Below are 24,399 nucleotides of genomic sequence, written 5' to 3'. Positions count from 1 at the left end.
TTGGGTTTAATTCAGGTATTCAAAGAATGTTCAGTGTTAGGAAACTACAAATACAATATTCATTTATGTTTGAAAAAGAAATGATACCTAGAAAATATAGGAAAGACCTTTTCTCAAAAATGTAACATTTCCTATATGTTGGACCTCTTCTAATAAAATGAGATTAAATAAGGATCAATCAAATGCCATTCAGTCCTATTAATTCCACCTCCATTACAGTCTGGATCTGTTCTCTGCATTCCTTTCCTGCCATTCTAGTTTTGGTCCTTATCTGTAACATTCCTAGGTGGTTTTTTGGCTCTCAGTTTCTTTATTATCTACCTTCCACAAACTTGAACTTGAATCAGCTTCACATTCAAAACAGAGTAAGTTTACTTTGACCACAGGCCATTTGATAAAGATGGGGGAACTAGGGGATTGAAGGATTATAATCTCAGAAAGCCTCTCCTCATCATCCCCTCCTCCCCCCCCCAAAAAAAAAATCAAATGCAATCTCTTACATTAAGAGAGAAGTACTCTGTTTCTAGAGGTAATGAGTCCTACCATCCCTAACTTGATCAAACCATATCTATAGTACTGTATTTAGTTAGTTAAGTCACATTTTAGGAAGGACAATGATAAACTGAAAACCATCAGAGGCAGGCAATAAGAGGAGAGAAGGACCTTAGAGCGTTCCAAAAAAGGAACAGTTGAAAACTTGCATGTTTAAAATGAAGAGAAGTCTTGTGTTGGAAGACAGGGATGCAGCTAATATGTGGAAAGAGGCATTGATACATGGACAGACTTCAGGTTAAGTCATTTCATTTTGTTCACCCAGAAGCAAAAGGAAATGGATTACAAGACTTAAACCTGTTGTGTTATGGATCCCCCTTTGGCAGACAGGTGAATCTCATGGATCCTTCTGAGAATAACATTTTAAATATATAAAATAACACATACAGGATTATAAAGAAGCTAATTAAACTGAAATAAATAAAAACAAATACTGGCCTCAGGTGAAGGTTTCTAAAGTTCCTTCTAAGTTGTACAATTTTTTGAACTGACAGAGGAAGAAACAAATGCAGAGAGGGTAGGGCCAATTTATACTCACACAACCAGTTAAAAAACAATTGCCAACTAGAATCCTATTCCCAATATCAAACTATGTTCTCTTTCCAATAGGCCAGTGTTGCCCATCTCAAACTATCCTCAAGGCTGGTAAAAAAATCTAAATTCTCTATGGCAGATTACCATACCCAGTAGAACCTTTAGTGGTTCATAGAGTAGGGACTAGAATGAGAAAAAGGGGACACAAGAATGTGCTAAGTTGGAAAACAAAAGTAAATATAATTTTATGGATCTGCAAAAATTCACTCATAAACAGCATAATTTATTAATGTCCCACCTTGACATATAAGCACAACCCTTCTTACCTTGATCGAATACTCAGCTCAGAGACAGTCTGTGCACTTGATGGATGGCTGATTGGGAGAGTCCTGAGAAAGAAAAGAGTCAAATCTCTTCTCTCCTTGTGCCAAAGCACCTCTCCTCTCCCCAAAGTAAGTATATTCCCTCTTCACCTTCCTAAATCAGAAGAACCCTTAGTTTGCTTCTTGGTTCACCTGAATGATGCTTTATATGTGAAGATGTCCTTGATCTCCCCAACACCTAGTACCCAACCTCACCTCCCAAAATCACCCTCTGTCTATTTTGTATACAACTTGTCCATGTAAAGTTGTTTTCCGTGGTTAAGGCATAAGCTTCTTGAAAGCAGGGGCTATCTCACCAGCACCTAGCACAGTGCCTGTGATATTGTAAATGCTTAATAAAATGTTTATTGAGTGACTATGACAACTTTAAAGTTAGTACTCTCTTCTAACTTTCATTCCTACCTCTTTCACCATGACACTAGGTTAATTCCTTCTTTCTTTTTCCAATCTCCCCTGCCTGATCTTTACCATTCTCAAAAAACTGAGCCATGATGAATTCTTAAAGACTCCTTGGGTCTACCAGAATTCTGGATGGTAGATAGAAGTGGACCATCAGATGAGATTTAGAAATGTTTGTTTTTTAGTGCTTTTTCACTGCATAATACAACTAGGTCCCAATTAGTGCAAACAATAAATCCCCTTGAAGTAGTCACATGTATCCGAATTCATATTATGCAAAGTTATGGTTACATAAAATATGACAACTGGTTCCAGCCCAGTGGAAATATGGCGTGAGAAATTAATTACAGCTATTGTAGAGGATTCGTTATTGAACTAACTGGGACCATAACAGAAGGTAATAGTAATACCCTTTCACAAAATATCAAAAAAACAAAACGAGGGGAAAAAGCCATGGAAAGTTATTTTCTTAAGTATTTATAGATGAAATTGGACAACAATTAGAAGGGAAATGATAGATTATAACACGTTTCTACAGTGATCTTGTCAACACCCCTGATGACAAAAGGAATTGTGACTTTTGGACTCAACATTAGCTGAATCAGTATCCAAGATATGCTCTATAAAGAAGTAGAAATGATAGACAAGGATCAGACTAGGAGATCAGGAAGAGCTAATTAAATCTGTGCTAAAGATAACACAATTTTAAAGGCACTCTGGGCTTTAATTTTCAAAACATCTCAAACAGAAGAGGATTTCAAAAGTATGAAAAATATCTTGGATGGTACTAATACCTAGAGAGGGACCACCCAAAAGACACCATTGACTACATTTCTACCATGTCTTTGTAAAAATGGGCTAAATACTTGGTGAGTATTCAGAGTATTCATTAGAAAAATACAAAATCATAGATGAGTCTCCTCTAACTGTTGTCAACATCACATAGGATGCAGAGTCATTCATTAGTTCTTCAAAATAATGCTAAATCAAACATGAACTAGGAGACAAAGGTTCTCACTATGGAGGATACGCTTTTCCATTCCTAACTCCAAAACTTGGTCAACATCTCCTTAACTCGGTCTGACTTCCCTTCTGCCCCATACCATCCCCCATAGCCTCACACCATCCCCCAGCGCCTCCTTACTTGTGAGTTAATAAAGTTCTCTGGCCAATCACTCGAGCAGTGACTGGCTTCCCAACTTTAAGCTTGGCAGTGGGCTGGGTGCCAAGAGGCACATCATCCAATATCTGGGAGGCGTGGATACAGCCAACCAGACCGTTCTCGAGGGTCACCACCACATGGGTAGCCTTGACAGACTTCACAGTTCCAGTGACCATTTCCCCAATGGGCAGGGTGGGTTTCTCTAGAAGCGAGCTCATCACTCCTGGCTCTTCCCCTGCAGGCTCTGGATCTGCCAAGGGCAGAGCCGGCGTCCTCTTTTTGACCGAACTCTCCACAGCTAAGAAGAGGCCTATGTCACTGGGTTTTGCGCTCTTGATGATCAAGGAGACCCTCTGACCAACCTGCAGCTTCTCTGAGTCAAAACGGAAGGTGTCATTGAGGTGAGAGGTCACTGGAAAAGCTACAAGCTGTCCAGTCTCCATCAAGGAGCCTATGGCAAATGTCTTTTCCAAGTGTTCTATAACTGCTCGGTGCTCAGTGTTTTTCTTCAGCTGGGGAAAAAAAAAAAAAAAAACAGAAAATTGTCTCAATTTTTCTCACTGAACATTCATTTTTGTCCCATAGTAAACATGAAGTATTCATGTTTTCTTTGCTTTTTCTCATCTGCTTGCTCCTTATGCTTGAAATGCCCTATCCTGCATTTCTTTGCTTACTGAATTTCCACCTTTAAAGTCCCACTTAAATGTCACCTCTTCCAGGAAGCCTTCCCAAACTCCTCTGATCAAAGATGCCTTTTCCTTTCACAACCGGACCTTACTTTTGTAACTATTTAATATTTATCATGTACATTATAGCTATCTGAGTAGGTATCATAGTCCCCATTTCTTTGCAACTACTTAATATTTATTGTTATTTTTGTGTATTATAGCTATCTGAGTAGGTATCGTAATTTCCTCTTCCAACAAGACTACAAAGGAACTTTATCAAACTTAACTTTACATCTCCCCTGCAGTTTAGCACAATGCTCTGCCCACAGCAGGTACTTTAAAAATATGTATTTTATTATACAATATGATATATACACCATATAACACACATATACCCTATATTCCATTATCCAAAGAGCTAAGATGTATCTCTTAAGGCTTCAGGTGACCAAATGAGGCTACTAGACAGATGTTACAAAGGCAGATTTCAAATCAATAAGGTTTCTAACAATGAGAGGTGCCTGAAAGTGAAATGGGCTGTCTGGTCCCTTGGAAATGTCCTAAGATCCCTATTTTAAAATTCTTTCCATAAATGACAACAGAAGGCAGCACAGTTTATAGTGCTAAGAGTCCTGGAGCAGGAATGAGAAAGCCTAAGTTCTGACCTCATGCTCCATAATCTTGGATGAGGCCCTTGCTTCTCTGAACTCCAACTTCCTCCTCAAAATGAGGGATTTGTTCTCTCGCCCTTCTTTTTCTTGTTTGATGAGTCTCTAATTTTGAGCTTGCTTCCCTCCATCATTCAATATTTACCAAACACCTCTCATGTGCAAGGCACTGATGCAAACCTCCTGCCAGGCAGGTAAGAGTAGGCACTTAATAAATGCTTACTGAACACCACATTATTCACTGTTGTGCTCTGATGTGGGTGACTACTGGGTGTGTGTATGTTTGTGTGTGTGTGTGTGTGTGTGTGTGTGTGTGTCCAGATCTGAGCCAGTGCCTGTTTTAGAGCTCCACTGGGTGAAGATGAATTCTATGTAAAACACCTGGCTCAGTGTTACATGTCTGGTAAATGTTGGATGACAATACCACAACATAAGTGTAGACTTATATGGACTTACATATGGACACATCATTAAAAGGAAGCTGAACTCTGAGTATCAACTAATCTCATGCCCAAGAAACAGATGATGAAATGAACCTTTCTTAAAAATAAATAAATAAAAAATGAACCTTTCTTGTCAAAAATGAGGTGGGACACTGCAGGTGAAGAAGGTTGCATACACTGTGGAATGCAATTACTGCTTCAGTTGGCTTTCTTATAAAAGAGAGCTCAAAATGTATGTGTTTTGGGGGTCCAACGTCAGGGTAATTGCACTCAGAAATGACTGGTATAAAGACAAGAGGCAACAATGACTTTTTAAAAAATTGTGTTGGAGGAGGAGGATGATCTACTAAATGCCATTAACATTTTGTGATCATACTGCTAGGCTACCCAGAATCCCAGAAGATATAAGATGATCTCCTAAACCCAGAGGAAGCAATCCCTGAGAACAGAAACCATGAGCCAGCCTACCTGCTTGGATTTTCTGTTCACTAGTTCCTGGCGAAGGGAAACATGAACCTCAGACTTCAGCGTATCAACATGAAGGACAACAGCTTTTGTTCTTTGCCCAGGATCCATCACTTTCCCTGTAGAACCCAAGAGAAGCACAGAATTCATCCCTTTCCTAGGTCAGAGGAGCAATTTCCCTTGTCTTCCTGATACTCAATCCACCAAAACTGGCAAACCCTCTAGGTCAGGAAAAGGCAAATGTTCCAAGAGGAGACTGGTCCCCAGGGACTTGATACTACAGCACTAGGGGCCAATATCTAATTTGTACAGGCAAAGACCAAGACTGCCTTGATGGCATGCCCCTATTTATGCAAACCAAACATGTAAATCTCTCACTTCCCCAGCTATTAAAAATCAAGAAGTAATTTCATCTTGCAAATGGGTTCATCAAAGGATTATTTTAAATAAATAACTTGCTGCCCTAGTACGTTTAAAATAAATCTCTTTTAAAGAATGTGATTTGCATGCAATGACTTTTAAGCATAGGCCATGCACACAGCAGGTTATTCAGTAGGAGCAACCACATTATGCAATAATTAGGTATAACGAAGTACACTCAAACTAGATGTCCAAGGTCAAGTTAGTCACGATAATGAAGGCAGTATAAAGAAGTGGATCATTTTAAACAGAGACCAAGAAGGAAAGAAAAATCTCACTGGATGGAAGAGGCTTTTTGTACTCACCTCCCTGGTGATATCTGCTGGCCTTCAACACCAGGCCAGGCACCGAGCCACTGCTGAACATCAGAGAGCCATCACTTGACATGTCTTGCACCACAAGATCCATGAGCAGCCCCGGGGTAATTTCAGCCAGTGTTTGAGTCAGCATAGAGTCTGGGCAAGATTAAAAGACAACAGGAGGATTTACAAAAGCCTGATGGCACCATGCAGCCCTTTCCTCCACCTCGAGCAGCATTAAATAGAGCAAGGACAAGGAAAACTTCTTGGGTAGGTGGAGGAATCACACTCCCTTTTGGCTTATTGTCAAGTGAGGAATGCTGCACTACAGGAGCTTCACAAACTTTAAGAGGTGAAAATTCTGGCTGGAGATTGACATTCCCTTATCCTAACTGAACAACCCTCAAAAATCCCAGGGGGCACAGGCACCCTTCTTCCTTCTCACCATCTCCCTCATCCCAGCTCCCTCCAGGCATCTATGGAACCCGGGGGCCCAAGGCACATTAGAATCCACGTGGACAGAGGCCCCTCACAGGCACCCACACACCTCGGCTGCTCATGAGGCTTCGGACCCCTTGCAGCTCCTCCAACCACTGGCTCAGGAGGGCCAGGGAGCTGACAGCTGTGTCTTCCTGGCAAACATCGGACAGGCGCAGCGAGAGCAGCATCCGCTCTTTCTCCTCATACACGTTGGTCACCTTTGCAACCACTGTCTGCCCTTCCACAAAGTGGTCGCTGACTGTGGTCACAAACTTGTCGCTCAGGGCCTGGAGGGAGGAAGCATTGAGACCTGTCAGCACCAGCAGAGACCAGGCCGTCCTCTCCGGCTCTAAAAGTCACCACATCTGACAGCTGCGGGGAACCACCATGACTTCAGAAGGCCTCAAGGACCAGAGCCGCCTGAACTCAACTATGGCCAACCAACTGGTGTTTTGTACTTGACTCAGCTTACTGACCTGGTATTTGTTATGAGAAGGGCGGGAGTGGGGGGCAACTTCATGAGGAAGGAGGGAGTCAGTGAGAAGTATCAGTAAAAATTGACCATTGATAAAATGTGACAAATGCTTAATATTTAACATCCTTTTCTCAGCAGCGTGGGATTAATGCTATCACACTCCTATCAGGGTGCTGGTAGTCAGGACAAAGCTGAGTCTACCTCCATTACCGGCGTTTTATCTGCTACCGGGATTTCCTCTACTATCAGGCAGGGCACCTGGGTTTTCAGGGGACACAGAGAGAAGAGCAGCTCTCCTTTGGGGAAAGCCCCCAGAACATCACAACATGCACCCCAACAGCAAAGAGACCTGACACATCCTGACATCTCACAAACCCCCTGAGCCCAGGAAATCTGGTTTTGAGGGGTGGCTTCTTAGGGGAAGCCATGCTTCAAGGTAGGGGCCTGATATCCCTGCCATAAGAAGGCCTTCTGCTAGGCTAGGACCACCCGTGCAGCATTCCTGGATTCGACATGCTGAAGCAACGGTCCTAGTAGTGTCAGGACAGAAATGGAAGCTGGGTCTTTGCGATTCTATATCCAGTGATGTCGGTCCCTTTACTCTTCTAGCACAGCTCACATGGAGCTACCCTCACTCTGCCAATGGCTTTCCCATGACAACTCACTAGGTAGACAACAGCCCACACTGCACAACCTGTGACACAACCTGCTGGCCCCTCACAACTCAAAGCCAGCGTCCATCCCCCATGGGGCCATCCCCCTCCTCTTCCTTCAGACTCTTGCCTGACCCAGTATATCATTCTTCCAAAAAATTCTCATATGGAGAGAATCCAGGGAAGCAGACTCACAGACTTGGGAGCCAGTCCACTAAGGCCCGATGGAAACTGGACGAAGACGCCGTAGGCCTTGATAGTTTTCACAAAACCAGTCAGCAGCATCCCAGGCTGGAATTCAGAAAAGACCTTGGGATCCTGGCCACTCTCCACAGCAGAGATCAGGGCTGGTTTCCTGCACAAGATCTGAAGCCACCACATCAAGGAGCATACCAGCAAGGACAAAAGAAAGCCAAAGGTTCCAGGAAATTTGGTCCCCATTCAGGTCATTGGGAGATCTGTCCCATCTTACAAATATGAAGTCTGATTTTGAGAGTAAAACAAACTGAGGAATAGGAAAATGGTAAAATGATTTAAGGCAGGGAAGAATTTGAAGGAATAGTAGAATGGAGTAGATTAGGCTAAGTTCACTACGGGAGATTCTTATGGGTACTTCCAGCAGCCATTTTGCAGAGGTGTTTGGCTCTCTGGATTTGAGTTCTGATGGGGAGGAAGTAGAAGGGAAGGAAGGAAGAGGACATTAGAAGATTGAGCCCACTGTCTGGCTAAAATACTCCCTTGGTTTTCCCCCTCAGATCCAAAGCTTCACAGACTGAAAGGAGGAAATAAAGCTATAGATGTTTTTTAAGCCTGACTTTCTTTAGTTACTATGCATATGAACCCAAAGTTCACACTCATGGCTGACCCAAATAAAGCCAGAAATTTGTATCTGATCAACAATTCCCCTACCTCTGAGGCTCAGGGCCCTTGTTCCCCAATATGGGGTAGGAAAGGATACAATGTGACCATCACTATGGCTCAAACACAAGACCCTGTGGAGGACGTCACCTGCCCGGAGCCAGGAGTAGAGCAGCTGACTGTTGTTGACACTGTCTGATAGATGTGTTGTGGGAAGCAAGGCACGGATATTGTTGGGTAGGATGGATACCTCCAATCCCTTCTCAGTCTTCTTCTTCACCTTCACATCTACTAACTAAGAGCAAAAGAGAGGGAAAAAAATTATCACTTTTCTTGAGAAAGACTTTCCATGGTTCTGAGTTGAGTCAATTGAGAAAATTTAAAACTATCATCCAGGAGTATAAAACTGGATCCAAACAACTATAATGCTATGTATAACTTTTGACCCAATAATCACACTACTAGGTTTGTATTCCAACCACAGGAAAAGGACTATTAATGCCTAAAAATATTTTCAGCAGTTCTTTTTATGGTGGCAAATAATTGGAAATCAAGGGTATGCTCATCAGTTTGGAAAGGGCTAAACAGCTGTGGCATATTGCTATAAGAAATGATAAGGAGGTGATTTCAGAAAAATATGGCAAGACGTATATGAATTAATACAAAGTGAAGTAAGAAAAACTGGGAGATCATCATGCACAGTAACAACAATGTTGTAACAGTGATCAACTGTGAAAGATTTGGCTACTATGATCAGTACAATGATCCACAACAATTCCAAAGGACTCATGGATAAAAAATGCAATCCATCTTCAGAGAGCTAAAAATGATGGAATTTGGGTGCAAAATGAAGTATAATTTTCTTTTATTTTTCCTGCTTTAAAAAAAATTAAGGTCAAAATATAAATTTATTTTGCATGATTTCACATGTATAACTGATATGTTGCTTGTTTTCTCAAAGGATGAAAAGAGGGATGAAGAGAATCTAGAATTCAAAGAAAAAAGAAAAGAACATAAAAAATAATGAACTTGGGAAGAAATTTCTCTCTTCTCTTCTTCCCCTAAATAGCACCAACATCCAGAACTTCAATGGTACCATTTTGAAAGAAACAAAACTCTTTTGCTGTCTTCAATGAAGTCCCTGGGGAAACTTCAGGATGTATAAGCCAATATGATCTAAGAGCCAGTAAAGTGGGAGAAAAGGAGAAATCACTCATCAAATCTCAATGCTAGAAGGAGTTTTAAAAAAATAAATCCAAAATATGAATTCATATTTGCACATGTATAACTACATCACACTGCTTGCCGTCTTGGAGAAGGGAGAAAAATTTACAACTCAAAAACTTTCAAGGAACAAATGACGAAAATTGTCTCTGTGTAATTGGAAAAAGATAAAACACTATTTAAAAAAAAAAAGAAACTGAGTTTACACTCCTTTCCAATGCATAAATTCCCTCAACATTATACAAAATATATCTTTGCAGCCTTTGAATGAAAGAATTACAAAGCTTTAAAGATCAGAGAGACCTCTGAAATCATCTAGAGAGCCCAAATCCCTTATTTTGTAAGGATTAGTGATTGGACCAATGACCTATGGCTAGTCATTGGCAAATCTGGATGTAGAACCCAATCTGATGACTACCAGCCTGGTGGTCTTTCCATGTGGCTTTTTCTGAAACCCTCCTATGGCCCATACAGAAGTTATTCCTCACTCCTACAATGAAGGCCATAACCTGACTCCCCTAACATTTTCACCATGTTTGTAGTGATGCCTCTAGTGCCATTGAGAAAACTGTCTTCCCACTATTTCTAGTCATATGAAAAGATGCTCCAAGTCATTATTAATCAGAGAAATGCAAATTAAGACAACTCTAAGATACCACTACACACCTGTCAGATTGGCTAAGATGACAGGAAAAAATAATGAAGATTGTTGGAGGGGATGTGGGAAAACTGGGACATTGATTCATTGTTGGTGGAGTTGTGAACGAATCCAACCATTTTGGAGAGTAGTTTGGATCTATGCTCAAAAAGTTATCAAACTGTGCATACCCTTTGATCCAGCAGTGTTACTACTGGGATTATATCCCAAAGAGATTATAAAGAAGGGAAAGGGACCTGTATGTGCACGAATGTTTGTGGCAGCCCTTTTTGTAGTGGCTAAAAACTGGAAACTGAATGGATGTCCATCAGTTGGAGAATGGCTGAATAAATTGTGGTATATGAATATTATGGAATATTACTGTTCTGTAAGAAATGACCAACAGGATGATTTCAGAAAGGCCTGGAGAGACTTACACGAACTGATGCTGAGTGAAATGAGCAGCCAGGAGATCATTATATACTTCAACAACAATACTAGATGATGACCAGTTCTGATGGATCAGGCCATCCTCAGCAACGAGATCAACCAAATCATTTCTAATGGAGCAGTAATGAACTGAACTAGCTATACCCAGAAAAAGAACTCTGGGAGATGACTAAAAACCATTACATTGAATTCCCAATCCCTATATTTATGCACACCTGCATTTTTGATTTCCTTCACAAGCTAATTGTACAATAATTCAGAGTCTGATTCTTTTTGTACAGCAAAATAATGTTTTGGTCATGTATACTTATTGTGTATCTAAGTTATATTTTAATATATTTAACATCTACTGGTCATCCTGACATTTAGGGGAGGGGGGTGGGGGGGGTAAGAGGTGAAAAATTGGAACAAGAGGTTTGGCAATTGTTAATGCTGTAAAGTTACCCATGTATATATCCTGTAAATAAAAGGCTATTAAATTAAAGAGAAAACTGTCTTCCCTAAGAGTCAAGAAACTTTGAAGACAGAATCTTGTCTTAAGCTTTCTCTTCCCTGGGTTAAATGTTAAGCGTTTTTAATCTAGCCTTCTATCATACAAAATACTAAAATGCTAGGGCAGGGGGGAGGGAAACAGAATATGCCAAGACATTTCCTGGAGAAGCAGAGGATAAACTCGATGACTTTGCAAAGCCTCTGGAATGGAAACCAGAAAATGCAGATTGGCAGCTGGTTCTACCACTGAGGAAGGGGGTGACCTTACCCAAGTCCTTTCCCATCTCTCTACCTCAGGAAACAAAGGAAGGCAACCTTGAGAATCCAAGTACCTGTCCAACCTTGATCGTAGCTTTCTTCTGACTCTGGGCTGGGCCTTCTGTCTCTTTGTCACTTAACAGCCTGAAGGACAAGAGCATCCTCTCCTGCTCCGGTTCACTGTTCAGCACTGTGACCTTCACTACCTGGGAAGAGATTGGCAAATGCTACTTGATCTACTCCCGGGGTGTGTGCCCACAAGGGAGGGCAGGCTCCTTGTTACCCCACAAATCTTCCAACGCTACTCCTTCAGAACGGTCAAGATCCCAGATCAGATGGAGAACAAAGAGGAATGGAGAAATGACTCAGAACAGTCACAAAATAGTCAGCACGCCCTTGTCTCTTCTCTAATGTCATGGCAATTGTCAAGATGGTGAGGAGCTACAGGGGCCTTGATGGGAGAACTTGGGCAGAGAGGGCCTTTGTTATTTCTTGCATGACCCCAGCCAAGCCTTAGCCTCGATTACAACCTAGTAGCCATGATGGTGGAAGCAGACTCCTGCCTCAGCACTTACAGCAGGGTATTGCCCAGGTGTGTACATCATTCCCTGCCATCCTGGGACAGAGTTAAAAGAACTAGAGCTAAGTCTATCAGGAGCCCATGGACCCAAGCACCCAAGCATTAAGTCATTACCAACCCAGATGCTCAGTTGGATCTCCCTGCTGGATAGCATTTTATTTCCTGTTACTCAGGGGAAAAATAGGCTGATTACAGAAGCCTATTATCAGAGGACCCTGTAGGTAACTCTTCACCTGGTACTTCCCCAGCCCCATGGTTAATTCAACCTCTTCCTTTCCTTAACACCCCAAATCCAGAACTACTTCCCCCCAGGGAAAAATCTTCCCCTGCTACCACCCCCCTTTCTCCTCCCTACCCGCCATCATTCTTGTTGAGGAGGAATGTCTTAGTCCCTGGGCCACCTTGTGGATCCTGTACTCCTGCCCACTCCCCTCTCGTTCCCCACCACAGTGGGCCAGGCAGAAAGGACGTATTGTGGCTGCCCCTCCTCTGATCCTTGATCAGCTGTGCCAGGCCCGGGCCAGGCAGGATCTAAGCAGCCCGCACCTCCTCCTCCACCAGACCAGGGCTCCTTGAGTTTCTGCACCTCTGCAAGGGCTTACCTGTCCCACGTAGAACACCTCCCCTGGGGTGGAGATCGGCTGGGCCCCAAGCTCCCTCTGCGGTACCAGTCCCCTCACATCGTTATAGAACTTGACGACACAGCCCGAGTCCTTGATGCTGCTGATGAAGCCGTGCGTCTGCAGCTCGGGCTTGGCTTGCTTGTAGCTCGTGAGAGCTGGGAGGTTGGATTCTACCAGGGTCTTTTTCAGAGTCATTAGTAGTTTCTTGTTCTCAGGGTCACATGTCAGAACCTGGGAAGGTGGGGTAGTCAGCCATGCTCAAAAGGAGGGCCAGGAAAGCCTGGGGAGGATCACAGCCAAGTGGCCCCAGCTATTCCCCTAGAGCGTGTCTGCATTCTCCCTATGGAGAAATCCTTAGCCCACCTGCCAGATTCCAGGAAGCCATCCCAGACTAGCCCTGTGGCAACGTTTGCTGCTGGACTTACTTGTTCTGCCTCCTGTCTCCAGCAGAGGGCACTCAATGCAAGGCTGGACCTGCCCATTGGTTGCCTGGGCCTTGCCAAGACAACCTCCTCCCTCCCCCCACCCCACCCTAGGAAAGCCGCCCCAGATCAGCCAGTCTCACCCGGCACTTGACCTCATCTTGGAGACGATACTTCTTCTGAGGATTCCGGATCTGGACATCAGCCAAGTGCAAGGTCGGCACAAGGCCTTTGATTTGCTCCGTCACCTTCACAATCATCCCATAGGATCTCAGCGCAAACACCTTGGCCTGGTGGAGAAGAACAATCAGTCACCACAGGCGACTCCAAAGAGGCTTCCCTCTGCCATCGCGACTGGGGAGAACCCTGCGTCCTTGGGACACCTGTGTCAGAAAGCCCTGACCCGGATGCCTCAGGCACACCACACCCCAGAGGCCATTGTCATGCTCACAGCACATAACTGCCTCCTCTGCACCATTCCTTCACCTGTGACCGTTCTCCACGGGGCACATGGGCACCTCCAGGAGACCAGCCAGGCCACTGAGAGCAGAGTCTCCTAGCTGACATTTCCACCCTCATCTCCGGGACCAAGCCAGAACACCCTGAAGCACAAGGATGCTCTGACCCAGCCTATCCCTCACACTTGAATGGCATTCTTTAGGATAGGGCCCTTTTGCCTTAGATACATGGAGGTGATGAAAGCTCTCCATGACCCCAGTGGCAGCCAACTCTGAGGAGGTGACGGGGGGGTAGTGGGGGCTGCCTCTGCTGGCTAGACTGGAGGGCTAGAGGGCCTCACCTTGACTACCTGCCCTGGGTGGAGGTCATGATATCTCAGGAATGGAGCTTCGATGATGCTCCTGGGATAGAGAGGAAAAAACAATCACACAGTGGCAGAGGCTGGCATGGCCAACAAGCAATGAAGGCTCCCACACCAACAATCACGATGGTACACGTTGCATTTTCGTGCACAGATGTGCCCGCGCACGCGCACCCAGCTGCCCCCACACTCACGTTTTCAGAGACAACAACGCCAGGTCATCCATTGGGCTGTAGTCAATAACCCGACACTTGTGCATATTGCCAGGCTTGAACTTCTCTGGCTTAAAGGACTTCTCAGTCTGGGAGAGGTGCATGATCTGCACACAAAGCAAGTTATTAGAGGAGAGAAAACTTGGCTGATCCAGAAACAGTAGATGAATTTCAAAGAGCTCTGGGGAGACTTGGGGCACTCTCAGGAAACCCCCAAGGGACTTTTTGGCTAGCCTGTCTGCAATTCTACTGACAAGTGACACTAGGGACAGCAGACTCTGAGGAGGGAATGCTGAGGTGGTTGGAGCAGGCTGGGCCTCAATGCTAACAAATGGAACAACTATGAGTGATGAGTAGCCTCCCAAGATGCCGGGCCAACATCATGCTTCTGAGAAGGAATTCCTAGTATGTGCCCATGTAATAGACCTTCCCTGACCCAAGAGAGAATATGACATCATCATTTAACACATGCAGAGGCAGAAAACAAAACAAAAAAACTCAGGAATTTCCTAAAGCAGAGAGAGAAACTAGTGAATGGGATAGATTCCCCTCCAGGTCAGAACTTGAGTTGCTGCTTATGACACAGCCCAGTTTCACTTTTTGTAAGATAAAAGCATATCCAGTTGTCCAATAAAAAAGCACTTCTCTCAAAACAGAAACCCCCTACACCGGTCCTGCATTCCTCTTGGTTCTGTTTATATTTAGTCACCAGGACTACCCTCCCAGAAAAGACTGGAGCAATGGGCAGCCTTTATGTGACCTCTCGCCCTCTCTGAGAGTACATGCTTGCCAGCAAAGTGCTCTCTTAAAAAAAAATAAAGATAAATGGCATGGATTCATTATCTTCTCACAGATCCATGTACAATTAATAACTTCCTTAAAAAACAAACCAAAAAAACAAACAAAAAAAAAAAAAACCAAAAAAAACCCACCCTAGAACAAGCTACCTCATTAAGTAGTTAATTCCCCACCACAAGAATTATTTAACAAGAGGCTAGAGAAGGGTTTTGGGAAATGGCTTTGTGCTTCAGGAACACATTGCAACAGATAATTTTTAAAACGCTTCTAAGACCTTAGGACTCTTCTGAAGTGCAGGCAGCTTCCTATATAACTTGATATATCAACACAGAGCAAACAGGTGTAACTTTTTTTTAAACTATATATACATACACACACACACACACACACACATACCTATATGGAAACCCAAGTCAACTCATTCAATCAAGGAAAACTAATACTCCCCTAGAAAAGTGCTTGACTTAAAGACCACCTGACCAACATCCTCTATAGATTTCTTGAAGTAGACATTCCACACAGGTATGAGAGGAAGCAGCCAAGAACCCAGGTGTCCCATCTACCCTTCCAGTGAGAATGGGCCCATGCCGCCCTCCTCACCCTAGCATAGGCCAGAGATCCATCCTTCAGTCTGAAGGTGGCACCAGCCTTTGCAAAGAAGCCCTGGACAGGCACATCATTCAACACGGCTCCAATGAGATTGTGGCAGAGGCGAGTGATTGGGCGGCCAGCTTGCAGGAAGGAAGAGCGCAATGTTAGTCGGACACACTTGGTACGTGGATGAACTGAGAGGATACAGGCCCTCACCTGTGAGGAGGATCAAGAAAAAAAGGTGCATTAAACAAGAAAGGAAGCAGAGCCAATCAAGCCACCTAGGCCACAGCTTCCAGAGAGACAAACTCTCTCAAAGTCCCCACATGCACTCTCTGTGCAACCCACGTGGCCCTGACCCATCGGTCCACAACAGTGCTGTGGGACTGCATCAGAGCCAAGACATCAGGAACCACAACTGACTAAACTGCTGCCCCTGGGTAATGAGATGCTGGCTCAGGTGGCAGGGCATTACTATCTATGGTTCAGGAACACCACAATCACAGGAGCAATTCCATATTCTGGCCAATGGTTAATCTCTGCTGAAGCCTCAAGTGATTACAGAGGCAGTATATTCAGAACCAAAGTCCACAATTCATTAATTAGGACTCCCTCAAGCTATTACTATAACTGGCAATAATATTACATTAAGTTATAGTTTTGGTCTTAATTACGACTGCCATAATGGAAAAAGATTCTGAAAGTCTGGCTTTCTGCTAAAACTCTTAAAAGTTTATATATAATTCAAACCTCTAAAATAAAAACAAATCATTCATGACAAGGAGTGCAAAGAAAATTGGGGCAGGGAGCACAGTGGAGAGATGTCAGAATTTGGGATCAGAAAGACCAGAGTTCCAATCCTCCCTCAGACACACACATTAACTGTGTGGCCCTGGGCAAGGTTCTCTCACCTTCCCTCAGTTTTCTTAATGAGGATAAAAATGGTACCTACCTCCTGGTGTTATTGAGGATATGGAAAATACTATATTACACAATTATCAATTTTTATAATAGTTCTTCCTTTCAAAAATTCACCAGGATAAAGACAAGGAGAGAATAATCACAAGTCAGTCACAAAATCAAGTCCTCAAGGTAACAGCTATTTTCTCTTCTTACTCAATCCATTACTCCAGAGGAGCTGACTCAGGATCAGAGATCTCTGGGCCCCAAAACTCCTGGTAATTATGATTGGCCACCTCACCCTAGAAGAGAAACAAAGGTGGCAGAAGATAGTTAGGGACAGATCCTAGCAATTCTTACCATTTGGGTTTGGAAGTAATGTCCTGCCTTTTTAGAATCCAAGTGCATAAAATCAACCAGTCCAGTGAAGGAAGAGAAGAAACTCAGGGTGAGACCATGAGGAGTCACCTGCAAAGACAAGTAACATCAAGTTTAGAGAAAGAGCTCCTACATTTTACCTCATAAATCAGCCAGAATGATTTAAAAAAAGCCAAGAGTCAATGTTGGAGGGCCTATGAGAAAAGGCACAACAATATTCAGGCAGGGGAGGTAGAAAATAAGCCAACCATTCCAGAAGACAATTTGAATTTATGCAAGAAAAGTCATTAATAAGTTTATACTCTCTGACCCAACCATCTCACAGCTGGATATAAAGGTGGTCAATTAAAAATTGCACTGCAATACTCTTTGTGGTAACAAAATTTCCTTTTCTTGTAAGTGATTCATCAATTTGAAAATGAGTGAAAATAAATTTAAGGGAAAAATATACAACTTTATAATGAAAATAAGAAATCCAGAGTAACATGGGAAGATTTATATATAACGTGTAGAACAAACAGGAAAATATTCACAGAAATTAAACAGGAATAACACTGGAATACCACTAAACTTAGATGAATTTGATAACCCATCTTGTTAAGGGAAAAGTGGAAAAAAATAGATGTATGGTATACATTTCCATGTAGAAAACAATGTATACAAGTAAATTTCCTTAAAATTAATCATGGATATTGGCTCATATTTTCTACTGAATTCTGGTTTGGTTGATAAAAAATGAAAATCTGCAAGTTCATTGAATGCCCATTTTTCTATTGAATATTTTAGATAAATTTACTGGATATGATATTTTTGGCCCCAGGCCTAGTTCTTTTGATCATCATATATGATGTCATAACTTGAGGTTTTTTACTGTGGCTGCGGCAAAATCTTGTAAAATTCTAATTGTAGCTCCTGCAATATTATTCCCTTTTTTTCCTGTTTCTTACAAAATTTTCTTTTATCTGGAGGTTTCAAAATTTAGTAATGATATTCCCATATTTTCCACAAAGGATCTCTTTGAAGTAGTGATTGGTGAATTTTTTTCTAATTCTACTTTTCCTTCATGATCTATCACTCCAGGACCATTTTCTTAGATTATTTCTTGCCTTATTGTGTCAAGGTTCTTTTCTTGGTCACAGCTTTCGGGTAGTCCAATTATTCTTATATTTTCTCTTCTTGATATGTTCTCCAGATCTGTTGTCTTTCTTATAAGATGTATCACTTTCTATTTTTTCATTCTTTAAAATTTGTTTTGTTAATTCTTGGATCTCTCATAGCTTCATTGGCTTCACCTTCGTCAATTCCAATTTTCAAAAGTGTTATTTTTGTCTAAAATTCTGTATCCCCCTTTTCTAGTTGGATAACTCTTTTTCTTAGATGGTTTTTATTTTTTATTTTTCAATATCTCATTTGAGTTTTAAATTCTCTTTTGAGTTCTTCTATAAATTATCTCTGGGCAGGGAGCCATTTACAGTTACTCTTTGGAGTAGAAGCGGTTTTTTTTTTTTTTTTTTACTACGGTGTCCTCCTCTGGAGTTGAACAGCATCTTCCCTATTCGCATAGTAAGTTTCTATGGTTGGGTTCTTTATTCATTGCCCTTTTCTTTCTTTCTTTCTTTTTTAAATGAAAAGTATCAGTATAAGCACTTCTAATCCTAGGTTTGGGAAGATGGTGCTGCTTCTGTCTTCCTTTCAGCTCTCCCCTGACCTGAAACCTCAAACCAAGAGCTGCCCCCTGCTACAAATGCCTGCGGCCAGCAGCATCCCTATCCTACTGCCTCTGCACTCACCAGTGTGCTGGTTCCTTCTTGCCGAGTGGGCCCAGTCTCGGTAGCACAGCTGGGTTTGGCATTCCTAATCAGCCAAGGTTCACTCAGTTTTCCCAAAACACAGACCCACAGATCTGATCAGATCTGATCAGCTTTGATTTAACTGGCATCCTGTAGCTTACCTTCTGCACTTGAGCTTTAACCACCAGTCCTGGTAATAGGTTATCCAACGTCCAGTTTTGTTCCTCTGTAGCAATGGCCGCAGAAACCACAGACTGTATAGTGGACAGAAGGACACTCCCCCCATTGCCTTTTACTTCTTCAATGAGGCAGTTCAGATACTGGCCCACACGCAGCTTAGTACCTGAAAGTGAAAAGTAATCCTCAAAGAGGAGCATTTTCCCTGTGACAAGAAGCTATTCTCTTGGGCCCAACTTAGCCCTTGAAGGAGTTATTCCTTTGCCAGAAAAATCTAGTTTCCAGGGCCCAGTTACTACCCAGATTTACTTCCTGGTATTAAGTTTATTTCCAATCAATCAATTAAGTAACATTTATCAAGGATACTCTATTGGGCACAGTGCTGGGACAGCAGCTACCTTTAAAAATCCCATATTCACGATGGATTTCATTTACACCTAGGAATTTCCTAGGGGCGAGTTTATAATTAAAAACTGCCCCATTAAAATGAGGCCAAAAACTGAAATCACAGCTGAGAGTCCTCACAGAAGGCCAGGTGAGTGAAAAACTCAAATAAAAGACATCTCAGTAGGAACACCAAACAATGCGCACCTTTCTACCTAAGAGTTTTTACATTCTCCAAGCCCTGGCTCAAATGCTATCTCACCTGCAAACCTTTCCCCAATTCTTGCAGTCCCAAATGAGCTCCCTTGACTTCACATGGTACCAAATCTTTACCAGAGTGCTCTTATCAAATTCTAATTGCCTCTGGCTGTTTTGCAATGCCATATGTCTTTCATTGCTAGACTGTAAAGTCTATTAGCATTCCCTTCATCCTCCAGGTTCTGGGATGGTCTGGACATGTACAAGAAAGTCCAGCCCCTAGGACAGTGCTTTACTCACAGTAAGTATTTAATAAAGGGTTGATGAATGGATGTAACAAAATAGATGAATAAGATCCACATTCCAGTGGACCTGGGTAAGAACCTGCTAACGCCTTTCTTCCCATCTGTTCGGTAAAATAGTCTTCACCCAATGTCAGCCTATGATATCAGCTAGTAGCAGCAGCTGTCAAACAGCCCCTTTACAAATTTCTACAATGGGTTCCTAATGCAGCCTGTTTTAAACAGGTAATCTTTAAAAATGGGGCTAAAACTGAAAAGTTTTTGTACAAACAAAACTAATGCAGACAAGATTAGAAGGGAAGTAATAAACTGGGAAAATATTTTTACAGTCAAAGGTTCTGATAAAGGTCTCATTTCCAAAATATATAGAGAATTAACTCTAATTTATAAAAAAATCAAGCCATTCTCCAATTGAAAAATGGTCAAAGGATATGAACAGACAATTCTCAGATGAAGAAATTGAGACTATTTCTAGCCATATGAAAAGATGCTCCAAGTCATTATTAATCAGAGAAATGCAAATTAAGACACACCTGTCAGATTGGCCAAGATGACAGGGAAAAAAAATGATGATTGTTGGAGGGGATGCGGGATAACTGTGACATTGATGCATTGTTGGTGGAGTTGTGAACGAATCCAACCATTCTGGAGAGTAGCTTGGAACTATGCTCAAAAAGTTATCAAACTGTGCATACCCTTTGATCCAGCAGTGTTACTACTGGGCTTATATCCCAAAGAGATCATAAAGAAGGGAAAGGGACCTGTATGTGCACGAATGTTTGTGGCAGCCCTTTTTGTAGTGGCTAGAAACTGGAAACTGAATGGATGTCCATCAGTTGGAGAATGGCTGAATAAATTGTGGTATATGAATATTGTGGAATATTACTGTTCTGTAAGAAATGACCAACAGGATGATTTCAGAAAGGCCTGGAGAGACTTACACGAACTGATGCTGAGTGAAATGAGCAGGACCAGGAGATCATTATATACTTCAACAACAATACTATATGATGACCAGTTCTGATGGACATGGCCATCCTCAGCAATAAGATCAACCAAATCATTTCCAATGGAGCAGTAATGAACTGAACCAGCTACATTCAAAGAACTCTGGGAGATGACTAAAAACCATTACATTGAATTCCCAATCCCTATATCTATGCCCACCTGCATTTTTTATTTCCTTCACAAGCTAATTGTACAATATTTCAGAGTCTGATTCTTTTTGTACAGCAAAATAACGGTTTGGTCATGTATACTTATTGTGTATCTAATTTATATTTTAATGTATTTAACATCTACTGGTCATCCTGCCATCTGGGGGAGGGGGTGGGGGGTAAAAGGTGAAAAATTGGAACAAGAGGTTTGGCAATTGTTAATGCTGTAAAGTTACCCATACATATAACCTGTAAATAAAAGGCTATTAAATAAAAAAATAAAAATGGGGCTAAATGTAAAGTGTATGGATATATATGTGTGTGTGCACATATATACGTAGACATGAAAATATATATAAAGGGGAGCTAAACACACAGAAGCTGCATACACCCCAGAGTCCCCCCTCACCTTTGTTCTTCTGTTTGACATACTCCTGCTCTTTCTGCCAAGGCAGGAAGGCTTTGGTCCCCATCACGCCAATGTCCACCAGGTAACCATGGTCTTCCACACTGTGTACTGTGCCTGTGAGCAGCTATGAAAAAAGACAAGCCCATGTGCAGCCAGGCTCGGCCGCTTCCCCCAGCCTCTACTCTCATTACACTCGTGCAGGGCACAGGAAAAGGTCCCAAACCACATACCATGCCTGGTTTCAGGGACGCAGGGCTAAGCACCCTGTTGACATCCTTGGGGTTCAGGGACAGCTTCACACTTTTCTTCTTTGACGCAGATGTGATGCTGCTGACAACACAGCGCACCAGCAATCCTGGCGGGAATAACTCAGACAAGGGAGCCAGGTCCTACACAATGAAGAGCAGAGAGACATTCTGAACCAAGTTGGGAAGTCTTGGGCTGCCTTCTCTCCTGAGCTCAAGATAAGCCTGTAAGTTGTTTGTCTTGCAAGATGCATTATCTGTACCATATTCTCCAACGCCATCACCGAATGGGCAAGTAAATATGTCACAGATAAGTTATGTTAGCTGGTCCCCCAAGAGGGCAATATAAAGTACTTAGTGCTTATTCACTAGCAACATTTCAAATGAAGAAAGACAAACTATCCACTGATAGGTGAAACAACTCTCCAAATAGGAAACAATAAAGAGAAATGCAAATTAAATCAACTGTAAGGTTTCATCTTACAACCAGCAGATTGGCAAGTATTGGAGCAGCTAAGGGAAAATGGGCAGGGACTGAACTTTTGGCCTCTTCTGGGTCTAGCTCTTAGCATGGTGTATGGCATGTAAAAAGCACTATATAAATGCCTGTTGACTAGCTAATTGATTTATATGAACTGATACAGAATAAAATCAGAATCCCAAAACCAATTTACATGATAATCATAATTAGCATAATTAAATATTTCAGAACTCTGGTCAATGAAGTGACCAATTGTGAGTTCTGAAGACGAATGAAAGATGAGAGACTATTACTATTATTCCTTTGCCCTGAATTCTCTTCCTTAACCAAAGAAGAATTTTGAATTACAATTCGGAGAGCAGTCAGCATCCAGAGACTCTATCCATTCCCAACCAACCCAGGCCTAGAAAGAGGAAGTGCTGTTCGTTTCCCCCTTATCCACAAAGTCCCACAACTGGGGTCCCCCTTACCTCCAGGGGCTCCTCCTGATCCAACTGTTCACTCAGTTTCTTGGTATAGGCATCAGAGATATTGGTTGCTTGCACATATCCCCAGAGGCCATTAGGCAGACTGATCACAAGCTCCAGATTATTTATCTCTTTCACACATCCCAGGAGCCGCATTCCCTCAGTTAGAGCCTGGAAAAACAGATAGTGAATCACCTAATTGGGGGTGGAGATAGGGTTATGATACAACACTGGATTTGGAGACTTTATTTAGCCCAGTAGTGACCCTGAGTTAAGTGACTTCCCTTCTATGAATCTGTTTCCTCACTGGTTTAACAAAAAAAAAAAAACTGGATTTGAAGGCTTCTAAAGTTCTTTCCTTCTCTGACATTCTATGACTCCACCAAAAAACCCTGGTGCTTTGGTGCATGAAACAGGTCAAGGACTGCTCTGTTTGCTTCATAAACTTTACTAGGTTAACATTACTTAATTTTGGGTAGCAACACTGCAGAAACAACTGGTGCTACTGGCAAGGGCAGTGACCTAAAAGTTCAGGAAGCCCACCTCCCAGTCACTGCCAACATACCTCAATGCTGAGGATTCCACATGCCTCTGCTTCAGGTCTGCTGGACTCCTTTTTTTCTGCCTTTGACTTTTTATTTTTAGCCCCTTGTTCTTGGTTCCTTTTCCTTTTTCGGGATCCTTCCTCAGTAGGAACCTAGAAGAAATCCATCAAGACCCAGAGAAGTAAGGAAAAGAGAACAGAAGGCAATTCCCAACTCTTCCGGTTCCGATGGCAGCTCATTTGCTGCCCTAATTCTTGAATTTTAGGCCCAGGCTCTCCTTGCCCGCACATCATGTTGTCTTTCCTATATTTCTGAAGTTTGGCGCTCCTCATATCTCTCCCTGGTTCAAAGATGCCTAGGGGTTCTCCATTCCTTCCAAGATTATCCAAACTCTTATCTGGTTTCAACCTTTCCTTTTTTACTTCTTCCCATCTCCTACCCCATTTATGTACTGGAAACTACAGGCCAAACATTTGTTTTATGTCTCTGCCTAGAGACTCACTTTGGACCTTCTATCAGAAGACTTGCTCTGTCTTCTCTCTATCATCCTTATGGCACTTTCCTTAGTCTGCTTCATACCACAGTTAACTTGTTATAAATTTTATTTCCTACTGGACTATGGTACTTAATGGCAGGATCATTTCCCAGCTCTATGCTGCCAAGCACAAAGGTATTCAGGAAAAATCTGTGAAATGAATACTGAAATCTAGTTATACTATCAATCATTCCAAAAAAATGTTTATGTGCCTATTGTTGTGTATCAGACCTTCTGCTACACATGGGAATTTTTGTGTCCAAATTTATATGCATAAATATATATAGGAAACATACACACCTCCCCCACCCCCACCCCCCAAAAAAAGGAAAATTGGGCAGTAGAAGGCATCAAAAAGTCATGTAAATTGTAGCATTTGGGTAGAATTTTGAAGTAAAGAGCGAATTCTATGAACTGGGGGTTAGAAGAATGAGAATTCTAGGTATGGGGGAGGGGAAACAGCTACAGTCAGGAGAGGGAGTGCCCCTGAAGAATAACAAAATGGATGATTAAGAGAAAAACAACAATCAATGTATGATAAGGATGAAAGGTAGATTAGAGTCAGGTTGTGGAGGACATTAATATCCAGTACTTCCTATTTGATTCTGAAGGTAATAGGAAGGAGAATAACATGATCGGAATTACATTTTAGGAAAGTGGCTTTGTGTGTAAACTGGATTGAAGAGGGAACAGTGTTAGGCAAGAATGTACAATAGGCACAGGTTGGACTATGTAACACCAGCTTTACATCTATGTTTCTATGCCTTAAGTTTCCCCTGAACCTAACTCAAAGATAACTTAAGTCTCATTTCACTTTATCCCTCTTCTTCACCAAGACTACCAGGATGTCTTACACCTAGAATCA

The 24,399-nt window shown here is 42.3% G+C and overlaps 1 protein-coding gene across 4 annotated transcripts in view; it reads right to left on the bottom strand.

Moving 5' to 3' along the window:
• Positions 1-24,399, bottom strand: part of PDCD11 (programmed cell death 11) — a 37,733-nt gene that overhangs the window by 11,778 nt on the left and 1,556 nt on the right. For all 4 annotated transcript variants that reach the window (XM_012541595.3, XM_012541590.3, XM_031955779.1 and 1 more), the window contains exons 3-21: positions 23,020-23,151; positions 22,458-22,625; positions 21,492-21,650; positions 21,262-21,385; positions 18,796-18,977; positions 16,827-16,934; positions 15,576-15,782; positions 14,160-14,284; positions 13,945-14,005; positions 13,289-13,435; positions 12,703-12,954; positions 11,595-11,726; positions 8,560-8,754; positions 7,797-7,967; positions 6,541-6,760; positions 6,000-6,149; positions 5,278-5,393; positions 3,013-3,542; positions 1,413-1,475 (exon numbers count right to left, since the gene is read on the bottom strand). In XM_012541595.3, coding sequence (XP_012397049.1) covers positions 1,413-1,475; positions 3,013-3,542; positions 5,278-5,393; positions 6,000-6,149; positions 6,541-6,760; positions 7,797-7,967; positions 8,560-8,754; positions 11,595-11,726; positions 12,703-12,954; positions 13,289-13,435; positions 13,945-14,005; positions 14,160-14,284; positions 15,576-15,782; positions 16,827-16,934; positions 18,796-18,977; positions 21,262-21,385; positions 21,492-21,650; positions 22,458-22,625; positions 23,020-23,151 — 3,242 coding nt within the window. The remainder of the gene's footprint in view (positions 1-1,412; positions 1,476-3,012; positions 3,543-5,277; positions 5,394-5,999; positions 6,150-6,540; positions 6,761-7,796; positions 7,968-8,559; positions 8,755-11,594; positions 11,727-12,702; positions 12,955-13,288; positions 13,436-13,944; positions 14,006-14,159; positions 14,285-15,575; positions 15,783-16,826; positions 16,935-18,795; positions 18,978-21,261; positions 21,386-21,491; positions 21,651-22,457; positions 22,626-23,019; positions 23,152-24,399) is intronic.

The sequence above is a fragment of the Sarcophilus harrisii genome, chromosome 2, assembly GCF_902635505.1.
Source record: "Sarcophilus harrisii chromosome 2, mSarHar1.11, whole genome shotgun sequence".
NCBI lineage: Eukaryota > Metazoa > Chordata > Mammalia > Dasyuromorphia > Dasyuridae > Sarcophilus > Sarcophilus harrisii.
The sequence above is the reverse complement of the archived record's forward strand: the minus strand, read 5'-3'. Positions and strand labels throughout refer to the sequence as shown.